Genomic DNA, 14,671 nt, shown 5'->3' with positions numbered 1-14,671 from the left:
CCTTAAGATGGGGCTTTATCCTCACCATCTGAGGCAAGCCTTGACTGAAGCAATATATTTGGTGCTATGACAACTCGAAGCAGTGATATGTTTTTCTGTTCAAAAAAAAAAAGAGAGAGAAAGAACACTGTACAGTGGTAACATGCTCAGCTTACACCTTCTCACTTGTATGTGAAATATTTTCGCGGCTTCGTGCATTAAAACTTTGTACTTACACAGCCCCTGCAATATTTTTCTTTTTTTGTCTATAAATATAAACATCACCTCTTAGCAATGTAAAGGACGACACGCATGCTTCCTCCTAAATAATATCAAAGTTTCATCAAGAAACTATTTTGCAGCGATCCACAATTCACTCTCGACAGGGCTAGGATTCGCACGCAGTGTTTAGACTTGTTACCGGCAGAATTAGAGCATGAATATACGCAGATCTGCACTAATACAATTCTATTTTCTATACTTCGCAAATGCGCGTACTATTGCGCTAGCAGACTTTTGACGTTCTCATTGCATGACGCAATAAAGCTTTCAATTTCAAAGTTTCGCAGTTTTTATGTTCAAAATTTCGCAAGGGAGATTTTTTTTTCTATGCGGCATCAGAAAAATGCGCCCCGATATGGTGGCTCAGTGGTTACGGCGCTCGGTTGCTGACCCGAAAGACGCGGGTTCGACCCTAGCCGCGGTGGCCGAATTTCGACGAAGGCGAAATTCTAGAAGCCCGTGTACTGTGCGACGTCAGTGCACGTTAAAGAACTCCAGGTGGTCGAAATTTCCGGAGCCCTTCACTACGGCGTCTCTCATAGCCTGAGTCGCTTTAGCACGTTAAACCCCAATAAACCAAACCAAACCAGAAAAAATGCAGCGCGTTTGGGCAATGATGTAGTCGGAAATATAAATTGACAAACTTTCCTTCGCTTTTATAGATGGCAAAACTTCTCAGACAAGCGTAACATATTGCCACCATGGCAGCTGAATGATTACGTTGTCAATCTAATTCGACGCGCACATCACACCAAATGCAGTCGAACAGCAGAAAAACGCCCGAGATATCATTTTCTTTCTGTACGACGGACTCGAGCGTTGTCTAGACCTGGTGTTGAAACACTCATTACACACTTCCCTCTACTCATCTTGCCATAGTCTTTGAACGAACAAAGGAAACAGAGACAGAAAGAGTCAAGTTCGTCGCCCAGGGGTTCAGAGAGAGGACACTGCCGTCGTTTTATCCGGGTGCGAATTGATCGGAGTGCTGCTGGCGATAAAGCGGCTCCGAGTAAAACAAAGCAAACCAGTCGCCCATCCCATCATTTTGTCGCGCAGCGCCGCCCTGTTGGGAAAGCGGAAAGGCGACTGGCGTCAGTGCTCAGAGGGCATCAAAAAATAGCGGCGTCAACCAACGCGACCCCTTCTGCCGGGGTGACTGAGGTGTTTCAAATTAATAGCACGCTGTGTGACGTGTTCGTTCCGCCTGAGGCGTGCCGGGAGACGAATGTGTCGAGATGGCACGTCAGATAGCCTGCCCCAGGGCGGATGGCATGCGGGCGGACACACGGAGCGACATTACGCGGTTACGCACTCGGACTCGCTGGCCTGCCGCAGATCTTCGCAGTCGGCCCGTTAACTTTGTATGGAGGCTGGTAAAAACCATTACAAGTGGTTTGAAAATTGCAAATGCCGTTTACGTAAATGAGAACGACGATGCTAAGCGTTTAGTCGCTTTCTTTATAGTTGTATGCAATGGACAAGTTGAAACGAAAACCTGTTTAGAAATGAAGCAGGTGTCTCGAGAAAGTATTAAACTTATCTCAACGCTTTTGCCAAATAAGTTTAGTGTTTTTACGACACGATCTGATAAACACTAAAACATAAAAACCAACAATAAAAGCAACTATATAAGCATTATCGCTGTATGCTATGGCGCGATAACGCGGTTACGGCAAGAATTCCGCCAGGCGAGTCGCATCGGTAACAAAAGCAACTAACGAGGGCCATTTTGTAGGTAGCAAGTATTTTTAAAGGTTTCAAGATGAATCGAACATAATTTGGCTGATTGGTTTTGATCAACCTTAGAGCCTGTAAAGAAACTCACTTTGATGCATTTGCAATGTTAACTTTTCTTGTCAATTCAGTTCAGTGGCTTTATCGCAAACTTACTTTACTCACAATGCTGTAAAATTCCTTGAGTTAGTAAACAACTTAATCCACCCTTAACAGCAATTATGCATGCAAGGTTTTTACTTGTACAGACGGCTTCATAGGTAGCATCCCCTATGCCTCAGTCTCTCGCAACCGGAAGCTTTGCATTCATCCACTGCGTGAATTACAAGGGAGATGCAACCGGAAGCTTTGCTGCGTGCATTACAAGGGAGATGCGGTGATGTTGAGATCACGCGATCCCGCCGTCCAGACGAACATGATAATGAGTTCTGTTTAAATAAAACCATGTTTAACTGGACAGGGTAAACTGGAGAGATATGGCACAGGCATTTGTCCTTCAGTGGGCGTCTTCCATGTGCTGCTGCTGATCATGATGATTATGGTAGCGCTTCTTGTCATTGATTGTTACCCCTATCATCAAAGGAAGACGCTAGAGGTAAGGTCACTAGAGAGGAAGAATGTAGAATGTATTAGAAAATGAGTGCGAGATAACGAAAGCTGAAACCAAGAAGAAGAAGGAAACATGGGGAGGGCGGGTAACGCGGAGAAGAGGTAATCTGCTGTGCCTTCATGTAATGAAGGAAATTCCAAGGGAAGGTAATAACACAAGGAGGCCGCAAAGACGTCATGTGGGTAGACGTCATTAAGATGTCTGCGAGAATATGTTTGCCATAGCTCATGCAGGAAAGGGCTAATGGAGGTCAGTGGGAGAAGGCTTATGTCCAGCGCTGGATGTAAATAGGCTGAAGTTGATGATGACGATGACGGTTATGGTGACGCCATTGTTATCACTTCCTGATCTTAAAGGACGTCAAAAATCTGACAATTGCATTGCAACCTCAAGAAGTGGAAGGCATCGAAGGAAGAGCTCCACTTAACTGGGCGAAGCTTCAGAGTTCGGCCACATTTAATGGTCAAGCACAACACGAAAAGGTGCAAGAAATAGGCATGCCGACCAATAGGTGCAAGAAGAAAACCATTAAAACATTTCACATGCAAACATCTTTTGAGAGGGAATAATTGACACTCTCCTAAAAAACCTTAAGATCACTGCGTCGACCCGCATTATAGCAATGCGAAAGCAAAACGTCCACTTACTATATTGACGTCCGTGGCTTTTCTGACATTCATGCACTATATCGACATCCATGGCTATTTAATGTCTAAGTGTATTTTTTGCGTTTTTCGCGTTTCATTAAATAACTAACTAGATCTAATTTACCGGATTTTCCCTCGACAACAATTTATCACACTTTCACATATTTATCTTAAAGGAGCATAGACGCCTAATTTTTGTAATATGTTTTCTTCTCTTTAAGGATGCAGAAGACACTACAATGCATGAATCACCATGTGTTATTCACCTACGACCACTAAATAATTTATAATCGAATTTTTCTATCACGCTGTTTCGGTTTTCGTTTCAAATGCCGAACGATAGCTGTGACGTCAAAGAGAGGTAATAGATAACGTGAGGCATAAAAAAAATGCGATATAATCGCTGCTTCAACGTTTTAATTCCCTATAATGCTGAAGTCAGCCTTCCTCAAGCACTGCAATGACAATGTATGTAGAAGCCACGATTACACTGCAGTTTTTCATGCTTCACGTGACCTGTAACCTCTCTTTGACGTCACAGCCATCGTTGGGCTGTTGAACCCTAAACCGAAATAGCACGAGAAAGAAATTCGATTATAAATTATTTAGCTGTCGCAGGAGAATACCACGTGGTAATTCATGTATAATAATGCCTTACGCCTCATTACAAAAGAGAAAGCACCCAAAAGTTAGGTGTCTATGCTCCTTTAAGAGAACGACGTAATTAGGCGGACAAAATTGGCGGGCATGTTTTGCGAGCACTTTTTTTTGACGCGACAGAACCATATAATGCTTTCGCATTAATAAAGAAACGAAGATGTAGACAAGAGAGCAGTGGTAGCAAACATAAAAAACTTAAGTGGAAATGTAAAAGCGCGTAACAATGTTAAGCTCAGAACAGAAAATATTGTGAAATCAAGAAGTTAAAAAAATGAAGGACATGGGTGCGCAGCGGTAGTAATGACGATTGTTGCAGTGCACAAGGAACAGGCAATGCAGCGCGAAGAACACGGATGACAGAAGGAGACAACGCACACGCGTTGACTATATTTTCTGTGTTCTTCGCGCTACTTTGCCCATTCCTAACGAACCGACTGGCAATATCGCTCACCGCAATGCGTAAAAGCGTGCACTAAAATTAGCAATGAAGACAGTAAAGTCATGTGCATGGAAGAAGAATGCGATGACCGAAGTTTAGTACTTTACGTACGCACAGTTGACGATTTCGAAGCTTAAGTGGAATGACTAACAATCATAACAGAGCTCTGCGATCAGAGAAGTCACTTGAATGCTGACCCAGATTCTCGGAGCTGTCGGAAAGCTGTGTTTGACAACAGTGCATTCATACTCTAAAAGAAGGAACTGAATGCAGTGAAGGCGCGTCTCTCGTTCCCATTCCTACCTACAAAGTCCGTCAACTATAATGCACTCTTTCGCTTCTATCAACGAACTGCGATTTTTGGTTGTTACTACTGAACGGTACAAATTTTCTCTTCTAGTTGTGAAATTACCGAATGAGTAGGTTTTTCGTTGCGTCGTTTAGAACGTCCAGCCCCTGTTTACCCTCTCTTCATCCCCTTTAACAGCCTCAACACGTGCTTGAGGGTTACGCCGAAAAAGGAACAATGGAACAGCGAAAGGCTGGAAAGACATTGCGCTTATCGCAAACCATCGAATGTAAATATTAACGGCTAATGGTTCTCAGCTTGTGGCGTCGTTACTGCGTACTGAGCGGGATCAGAAAAGGTTCACTTTAAGCCCCAGCTATGGTTTCATGAAAGAGGAAGCTTTCTCCGCTAGGCCCAATGGAGGACTGAGGAGAGGAGACAGTCGCGAATATTTTTTTTATTTTTATATTGAATGGTTTCTCATTTGGCCGTGTTAGCTTTTGATCAAGACATCACGCGATACGCAGTGGGCGTCTTCTTCATTACTTTATTCGTAATGACGGACTCACGGTAAAGGCGGACAAGAGTTTTCTTCTATCTCTCTTTTTCACTCTATTCTTTCGTTCTCTCTATGTCTTTCCCCGTGTGCTCGGTAGCCGACCGGGCATAACACTAGGCTGAGCTCGCTGTCTTTGCTTAGTTGCGTCTCTCTATTCTTTTCCAAAATTGTCCGAGGTGAATGAATCAGTTCGTGTCCAAAAGCTCCTCAAGGACTTTGTAATGCAGAGAAGCTCTTTTGGACCCATTTTATTACTCCGCCGACATGGTCATAGTACCTGCGCTCCTCGACCGTTTATTGGCAATAATAATGACTTTTAAGAGGACACAATTTATTTCTAATCATCATTATCACAGTCACACGAGGCAAGATAAACTGCATAAGTTTGTCGGTGTGTGCGTTTTTTGAAATCAAACTTCCTTCGCTGTTATTTCAGCAAAATATTATTATTATTATTCTGATAGATGCGACTATAAATTCGAGTTCTATGCGTAAAACTATTAGCGCTATTACAGCAATATTGGCTTCGCAGTGCCTTACGCTTACAAGTTATCTGATAGTGCGCGCCATTTATTTTTTCAATCCTTCACATTAACCAAATGATGGCGGAAGCGACAACAAACTGCCATTGCTTAAGTCTGCAACCAAAGCAATAGCTGCTTCATTTCTAAGCGTGACCCCCGTGCAGAACTTAGATATGCTTAGGAGCGCTTGTCCGTTTTTGAGTGCGGTACCTCAAAATGAGAACAAAAAATGAACAAACGAACAATGTTAACGGCGGGCAAAATCTTCTCTCCTTCTGAATTCACCCTCCTCTCTCTTTTTGTGGGGGACGCAGCTTTTATCGTTTATATTTACCAAAGGACCGAATTTACAATTTATTATACTGTAATCTCGTCTTGTTCTCAAGAACAAATGTTTCTATAGTTATTTTGATACCGTTCTAGTAACGTCTTTAAAATACTGCCGCCTTAGAAGTCCGATCGAAGCCCTTAACCTGAGTGCTCTCTAACAAACAAAATAACATAAGGTTCAGCTAGTCCACTCCTGAAAAACAGAAGAACAGCCGACAATCTCGTGAGGATTCTATTTTACGGCCTCTCGGTACTAAAGCTACCTCTCCGAGCCCAGGGTTATCTTTTTCTATATGCTACAGTGTATGCGCAGAAATGAACTGCGAATTTCGTTAAGTGCACCGCATTAGCATCAATATCGATGTCATGCAGAACGCGTAGGCGGAGCGGCTTAAGGCTTTTTAGAAAGTCAATTCGCCGCGTAGGCTGGTTTTATGGCACGTGGAATTTCTCGTCCCTCGCACATTTCATTTAGGGTGACTCCGCGCCGTTGGCGCCGCATGCCGTTCCCATCAGCCGCGCGGCCAACTGGCCTCGCTGCCGTGTCGTCGGGATCAGGCACGCGTCTCGCAGTGTGTGTGTGCGTTCGTGTGCACACGGGGACTCACTGTAGGGGCGTGTCCCTTCGGCGCTTATCTGTGCGCGGCCGTTTCGGGAGCGATGAACTCATCCACGGTCCACAGAGGCCGCCATTACGAATGAAGAAGCCAAGCGCACCGGCGTGGCGCAACGCTCTAATTATTTTTCGCCCATTTAGAGACGGCACTTCGCGGAGGACTAACCCTGTTAACTCGCCCAGGTGGAGGCGGTATATGAGGTAGAAGAACGGAGAAAAAAAAGATAAATTGGTAAAATAAAAAAGATTAAAGTTCGTTCTAAGTGACCGCATGAACGAGCATTTAGGCGTCGCGCAGTTCGACACAGATTACGTTTTTTGAGAACCACATTAAAAATAAAAAAGAGTCGTGGTTCCGAATCCTAGCACGCCACGATTCCACTCATTTAAACACCTGCAAACTACTCACCCCTCCGCCTTCCTTTCATGGTACCTTTAATCGGGAACCTTCCATTTCGAACGGAAGTGTCCATTTATATCATTTTGCCTTTCACTTTTGCCGTGCAGTTTTCACGCTGTAATACATGTCTGACTTCCACTTTTCTTTATATTTCTGTATTTTTTCTTTCCTATTAATATTGTTCCTGTTTATCTGAGTCAACGACTTTTTAGGGCCCTGCAAGATATTCCGAAGGTTTGAGACTGAATTAAGTATAAGCTGCCTCTCATTGTTTTATTCATGCGAAGGTTTGCAATATTAAATTTCCTCACGCTTTAACACTGCCAACCCATTATTTTGCACAAGCACGCGGGTGAAAATTGAAAGTACTTCAAGATGAGCATTCATTTTATTATTTGGAATACCCACAGCGCCACAAATGGCATTACAGTGGTGGGGAATACGTCAAAATACATGTGAAAACAGGCAACAAACTGCTATACAGACAATGCAATCGCGACATATCATCACTACAGCCCAAGAACGAGATATTCACTGAGATGAAGCGAATAAATCGCTTGACGTAATTGGTGCTACCTCTTCAGAGAGCCTCTTTCAATTTGTTATAGACCTTTGGAAAAAAATTATTGCAGAGATCTGCAGAGAATTTCCTTTACTTTTAATGGATCATCACGCTGTAGCGAAACATAGTGTGGGACATGAATATACGAGTCACTGTTTACTGCCCAGCGACGCGTTCCATCATGTGAAGACGCGACTGCGAAAGGATAACAACTCGCCTCGCCTTACTTCGCAGGTGTCGTGGATCCGGCGCCGCGACTTCCACGTGCTCACCGTGGGCCTCACAACGTACACTGCCGACGACCGGTTCCAGGCGGTGCACATGGACCGCTCCGAGGACTGGATGCTGCAGATAAAGCGCGTGCAGCCCACGGACGCCGGCGACTACGAGTGCCAGATCAACATGCACCCGCTCATCTCCTACTTCGTGCGTCTCACCGTGCTGGGTGCGTATGCGAAAGATCACGGGGTGGATCGGTGGCGAGAGGGGCACGGCGTGCGCTGTGAAAACCCGCTTCAGCTTATCGCACTGTCATTAAAGCTAGTCTAGACTGCAGATACTGCTTCAAGGGGGGGGGCTGTAAATTAAGTTGCGTTGTGCCTGGGATATTAAAGGACGCCACGAGTATCCTCCATCAAGAATTTTTCTGATGCGGTTTGTAGAAGATGCGATATCTGTACTTAAAATTTGAAGGTCAGCGTCTTCGTGCCTTTCCCTCTCCTCTCGTCACTTTTTGCACGCTATAGTCGGATACAACTCAAGAATGGAGCGGCTTTTCCCCGTCAAAGGACCCCCCTTCCAGGCAATGGCGTCAGCCGATTCTCGTGACCCTGCCAGTGTGACAAAGCAGGGAGTGGTAGATAAAAGGCGATAGTACCCTCTTTCCATAGTCGGGAATAGGCACCTCTCTCCATTGTGGCACCGCTCCCTGCATTTTCACCCCAGCAGGGTCATGAGAATTGGCCGACGCCACTGGCTGGAGGGGGGTCCTTTGACGGGGAAAAGCTGCTTCGTTCTTAAGTTGTAATCGACTATAGAAGATCGGCGTTCCTCCGCTGGCCGCACTGCTGGGGCAGAGCTTCCTGATCCGCCGGAACTACGCCACTTAAAGGCCGAGGCCATGGTAGCTGCCTGACATCTGAAATAATCTAACCAATAGCCTTCTCTGAACTAGTATACGCCGGTGCGGTGTGACACAGGAGGTTGCGAGCATAAAAAAATCGCCGGAAAAGACTCGCCAACTTTCGCGCGCGATTGTGGGTCCTCTGCTGCGTGTAGAAGTGTATCATTTAGCTCAGGGGCTCATGACAACAGAATGCAGTGAATGAGCGGACTGGTGTGCTCTCCTCGGAAGGTTTTCTAGAACCCTTTAAACTAACGTAATATTACGCCCTAAATCCAAGTTTCAAAGTGTAAAGAACCTCCGAGTAAACATGCTCCGAATAATTTAGAGTCTCCAGCACTGTTTAATGTGCAATGAACTGACGCTACACTTGAGTTCGTGAGTTCTTGCGAATGCGCTGCTTGCGGCACAGTTTCCGATATGCGAGTGCTCTTTCAAAGTTGAAAGGCGAAAAGCGTTTAGTCCACTCTGCTGGGTATGGATAGTGCAGGCACATAAATATGTGGAGCGCCGACCAAAACCGCAAATTTAGAAGCTGACTAGAATGTTGAAAAAGATATGTGCACCCTGTCGTTGTCTCAAGAATCTCAACACAAACTGTAACGCGTTTCCCGAAAATTATACGCGTTAACACGAAGCTGGCGAGGCGAGCACTTTAATTGGCAGAAAGAAATTCATTTTTTTAGTGTGTCAGCATTAAAAGCTTCACCTAAGGAACAAAAATTGGTTGAGGTTCAAACTGGCTGAACCTAGCAGAAGAGCGAAAGCAAAGCCGGCTGTATTTATAGCCAGGAATGGCGTGACGTCATCGCTAAGTCATTGCATGACGCCACATCACGGGATGCGAATCTCAGCTCTAAACGCGAAGGTAAAAAACATCAAAGGTCAAGGTCAAATTACCACTGGTCATTACGCACGTGGTTGGTGGTCATTACGTGAGACCATGCCATAAAGGCATATCATGGCTAGGTGCAGCAAGACACATAGTCATACATTGTTAGTCGCCCTCCTTTACCAGGAATCTTCCTCCTGGTCCGGGGATCGAACATGTAATGTTCGATCCCCTTATGTAATGTCTCCATGGGACCCCTAAGGGTTCATAAATGATGATAATAATGATGGCACCACTGCCTGCCCGGCACAGTCGCTCTGTCAACTAAGCCGACTAGGATGGCTTTTTAAAGGGACAGTGAGGAGAGCTCTATCAATATTTTTTTTTACAGCAAAATCCGATAGTTTGGCATTTCATGGCTTTGTTGCCACTTGGCCGGCAGCGAAAGATGCATTTATTTCTAAGAAATTTGGATTCGAAGTTGAAAAAGTTTTTCCCGCCGCTCTGATTCAAACTTCGAATTCTCCTATGACGACACAGGACTAAGTGACGTCAAACATGACGTGCACATGACGTAACGCAGACTCCGTGATTTCTGACGGCCAGCAGTGCGGCCTGGCAGCAGCCGAAAAGAAAGCTACCGCCGGCCGCACGTTGAAGGCATCTATCAGCTATTGCGGCCGTCGCTACCGTCGCTTCGTTTACGTTTGCACCGGCGTTTTGCCAGCGTTACGATGGATCCCGTTCTCGAAGTCGTCAACGAAGTTCTATCAAATAGACACCTTTAGCATACCGTGTACCTTGTTACCGCTAGCGGAATACCGGGAGCCCGCCTACTGCCGTTGAGCAAGCGCTTATTGGTCCCGATGCTGCAGACGCGCGCGTAGCTGCCGGACACGTGGCGCCATCTGGCGACGTCAAGGAGATTTGCGCATGCATTGGCTGCGCCTCAGTGATTCATGAGTCTCGTGTTCTAGTGTTTCTAGAACCATTGGTTCTAGCAACACCGTTTTGTCCTATGACGTCATCACGCTTGTACTTGCGAGTTTGGCCTGTGGCGGCGATACCTGTATTTTGGTTCTTGCTCTTTTCTACGTTACACGAGCTTTGTTGTCAGTATGAGTGGCGTTTTTGTAATCAGGAGCTGGTATTCTGTCGATACAAGCCAGCTTCAATTTCTCCTCAGTGTCCCTTTAAGGCGAAAGCTCTAGTTAACGGCCAAAGCTGCGAAACATCGCCGAAGCCTGACCTAAATAAACAAACTAAATATTTTCGCGACCGGGTATCGAGCCACGACGGCGCGAAGAGGTCAGCTTCGCTGGCCAGTGCACGAGACCACTGTGCTATCGCCGCAGCCGAGCACGCCTCGTGTTAAACTGCAACACACTCTCGAGCTGTGTATTGCACATCGTTGCCTTCATCAACACACATTTGCGGGGCAAACAGTTCAGATCAACTTAACGTCGTTAAGAGCCTAACCTAAGTCTAATATAGTCGCCAGACGTGCCAACCACCCAGCAATGCAAAACCGTGAACAAACTGGGCTAAACACATGTTTACGCAGGTCTACTCGGTTTAAATACGTTGAAACCGAACCATTTTTTTTGCTTTATTGAATTAGCGAGAACGGCTTGCAGAAGGGAAGGCGACGTCGAATCGATCAACTCGAAGCGGCAACGTTGTTAGCGCAACGTATTTAGGCAAACTCCCAAGGGGTGTGTGGAAATTGATTAGGAAGTAATTACTCATTAGCAGCCACCTGAGAGCTGCCATGCTGCCACAAAGGAAAGTTCTACAGCTTTCTCAGGCACTTTGCACTTTCCCCCAAGTAGATAAAGCTAAAAACTTTCCCTCTTCGGGTTGGCCAATTCGGTCTCGCCCTTTTACGTACCAGCCTTCCTGGTTAGCTGAGTTGCTAGGGCTAGAGCCCTGGACCATCGCTGATCTCGTATTTAATCGGCGGACCAGGTCGGATTATTCTTCAACTGTGACGTTTCCGAAAAACCTGTATAGCTTTATTTTTCCGTTCTACTCACATGGCTTAAGTGGACGTGTCAGTGAGTAATTTGTCCCTATTTGAAATCTATTCCATTTTATGGGTCCCCCCCCTCCCATATATTTGGCTAGCAGCGTGCCAGTTGCAGGTTAATATTCGCGAGAAAGATCAAATACGAAAAGAAAAAATGGCTGAGGCTTAACTTGGTTAAGCCTGGAGAATGCGAAGCATCATCGTGTCGCGTAATTTGGAGGCGCACAACCACAGCGACGGCGCGAGGTGGGCCCCCGTTTCTCCACTGTCGTGACGTCATCGTGTCACGTGGTGTGACGTCACGTATCACGTGATTTGGAGGCGCACAACCACAGCGACGGCGCGAGGTGGGCCCCCGTTTCTCCATTGTCGTGACGTCATCGTGTCACGTGGTGTGACGTCATGTATCACGTGATTTGGAGGCGCACAACCACAGCGACGGCGCTAGGTGGGCCCCCGTTTCTCCATTGTCGTGACGTCATCGTGTCACGTGGTGTGACGTCATGTATCACGTGATTTGGAGGCGCATAACCACGGTGAAGGGCTGAAGTGGTAGCTAAAGTAGTATGCTTCGCATAAAAAAAGCAATGTATGCAGAATGGCCAGCGACTGTCTGCTGGTTTCACAGCCTTCTCTTGGGAAAGCCAAAACAGCAAACAACTACTTGTCTCTTATACTTAAGGAAGCACAGACCCGCGGTTGGTTGCTGTTTTGGCTATCCAGTCGTTATTACAAGTTTGTTCTGAAGTATAAATATCACTAAGAATTCGGTCACTCAACTCCGCTTTCCAGATATAGCCGCAATGTAAACTCGCAACATTCGACTATGTTAGGCTTCCCCCCCCCCCCTCCCTCGCTTTTAAAAACGGATAGCGACGAAACAAGTTCTGGAAAAGATGAGGATGCAGAAAAAGATTAATAAGGCGCGCACTTCAAATGGTGTTTTAACCATGAAAGAATTTGCCGAATGCAACGTGTAAGCGCACACTGAAAATGAGATTATAATGCAGATTATAAGCCGCCAACTTGAAAATTAGCTAAGAAGTTCTCAGCTACACCTGTACTGTGAATGATGATGAGACAGACAAGAATCACCCAGGAAACACAAATTCCAGTGCTATTCTGCCCCGCAACCAACATGCATTATTAAAAAGTTAGTTGCACCAAAAAAAAAAAAAATGTCTGGGGGGGGGGGGGGGGGCTGTTCGCTAAACTGCACAGTAATTCCCAGAGCTTGGATGATTGCGAACCGTGCCATAAAAAGACCATAGAACAGTAAACAGCGCATCTATAGTTCGACCGGCGCCATTATTTATGCATGCAGTATCACGGCGCACACTCGACACGGGGCTGAACTCGGTGCGTCTACAAGACGCAGGCGGGGTAGGCTGATTACAGAGAATGGAAACAACCGCTTTACATGCGCAGGGAAAGCTGCTGTTTTCATGAACAGCGCCGCATAGCTCAGTATTTACGGTGAACGACGCACTTAGGAAGTTCTGGCGTTAGTTCCTGGGCTGTCCTGTAAGTCTGTATGGCAGATTGAAGCTGTATAGCTTTTCTTTCTTACAGCACGGCTGCGCTTGGGTAGATGCCAATCAGTAATTACTCCATTATTATAATTCTACTCCACCCTGAAGGACTCCCCTAAACATATGACCAAGGAAGTTTCTGCAAGTACTTCACAGTGGTCAAAAGTAAGATGCAGAGCAGCAAACATGATGCTAAACAAGCGGAAGTAGTGCAGCGCTTCCAGGAACCCAGCGGGCACGAACCATTAAATGCCCTAAATGTGAGACAATTAAGTCAGCATTGCCAAAAGATATGTGAAGTTGTCCAACGAGTTGTTTGATTGTGATCAGTCGATCATTTCGACGCAGGGTACCCGCACGTTGCGATGTTGCATGCGTTACAGCTGTGCGCGTCCTGCCAGCGCGCCGAAGATGGGATACATTTTCTTGCTCTTCACCTCATCCCTCCCTCGACAATTACCATCAGACACTTTGGAGGCGGCTCCAAACAGGCACTTTGCCCTCCCCTTATATACGCTCGCGATATCACCCAGTCCACACGAACCCTTCCTGTACCCTCTGTCACCACCCCAAAGCCACTCTCGACCATATTCTTTTCCTCTGTCCGGCGGATCCTCCCCCGCGGGGCCTGGAGCACCTTACCACTTGGGAGGCTTGGGAGACCCTACTGCGCTCCGAGGACCCGGCCAAGCAAACCATCGCCACGTGCCGGGCTGCCAGCGTCATGAGCCTCCGGAACATGAACGTTTGAGTGCACTGGGGCCGTGCGGGGGCCCAAGGACCGACGTGTCCAAAACTCCCTTGTTCAAATAAAGTTTTCATCATTATCATCATCTTCTGATGATGACTGACGCTCCGCTAAGTGGCTCATCGTGCTTTCATTCACTGTTCAGCGTCAGTAAACATTCTCTGAGTGCCTGTATTCAGAATATTTGTGATGGTCTCGTTTTCCGCCAAAAGGAATTAACTTACAGATCTCCCGAACGCACCTCAGTTAAAGATATTTTTAGAAGCTTGTTACAGCATCTCAGTCTATCAGTAATTACTAAGAATCCATGATGTGGCGTGGCAAGGTTCAAGAGTATCTCACACAAAATTTAAAAAGCGTTCAACTAAATGGTTTTGGAAATTAAACCTGTCGCATTACTTATTGAATGACCTAGATATATTTAACAGCAAAACGCCTCCAATTGTCAAATGCGTTAGATATGCTCTCACTAAGGAATCAGCAGATAAAGGTACGATTATCTAACAGCGCGAGTATTAAGAATTTTGTCTTGTTCTTATTACGAATTGCCCATTAGTCCTGATTACTAGTAGCTCTGCAAAGTCAATCATTTCGTATTCGAATCAGCAGAAAAAGAATGCCGTGGCTTAGGTACTTTACTATAACTAACTGAGCGTTCCCGTCACGAATTGGCGAAACAGCAACCACTGTTATATCTTCGAAATTGTAGTAACCCACGTTCAAGAAGCTTGTTGTTCATTATACTCGGCTTTAGTATTCTTTAGTGTTTTTGT

The 14,671-nt window shown here is 45.8% G+C and overlaps 1 protein-coding gene across 1 annotated transcript in view; it reads left to right on the top strand.

Moving 5' to 3' along the window:
* The window catches only part of LOC149341536 (zwei Ig domain protein zig-8-like), a 194,259-nt gene that overhangs the window by 154,730 nt on the left and 24,858 nt on the right, over positions 1 to 14,671 (top strand). The window contains exon 3 of the mRNA XM_089543637.1: positions 7,869 to 8,079. Coding sequence (XP_089399763.1) covers positions 7,869 to 8,079 — 211 coding nt within the window. The remainder of the gene's footprint in view (positions 1 to 7,868; positions 8,080 to 14,671) is intronic.

This window comes from Amblyomma mixtum, chromosome 5 (assembly GCF_055824585.1).
Source record: "Amblyomma mixtum isolate Tamu chromosome 5, ASM5582458v1, whole genome shotgun sequence".
Taxonomy (NCBI): domain Eukaryota; kingdom Metazoa; phylum Arthropoda; class Arachnida; order Ixodida; family Ixodidae; genus Amblyomma; species Amblyomma mixtum.
Note: the sequence above shows the minus strand (reverse complement) of the source record. Positions and strands in the feature narration are given on the sequence as shown.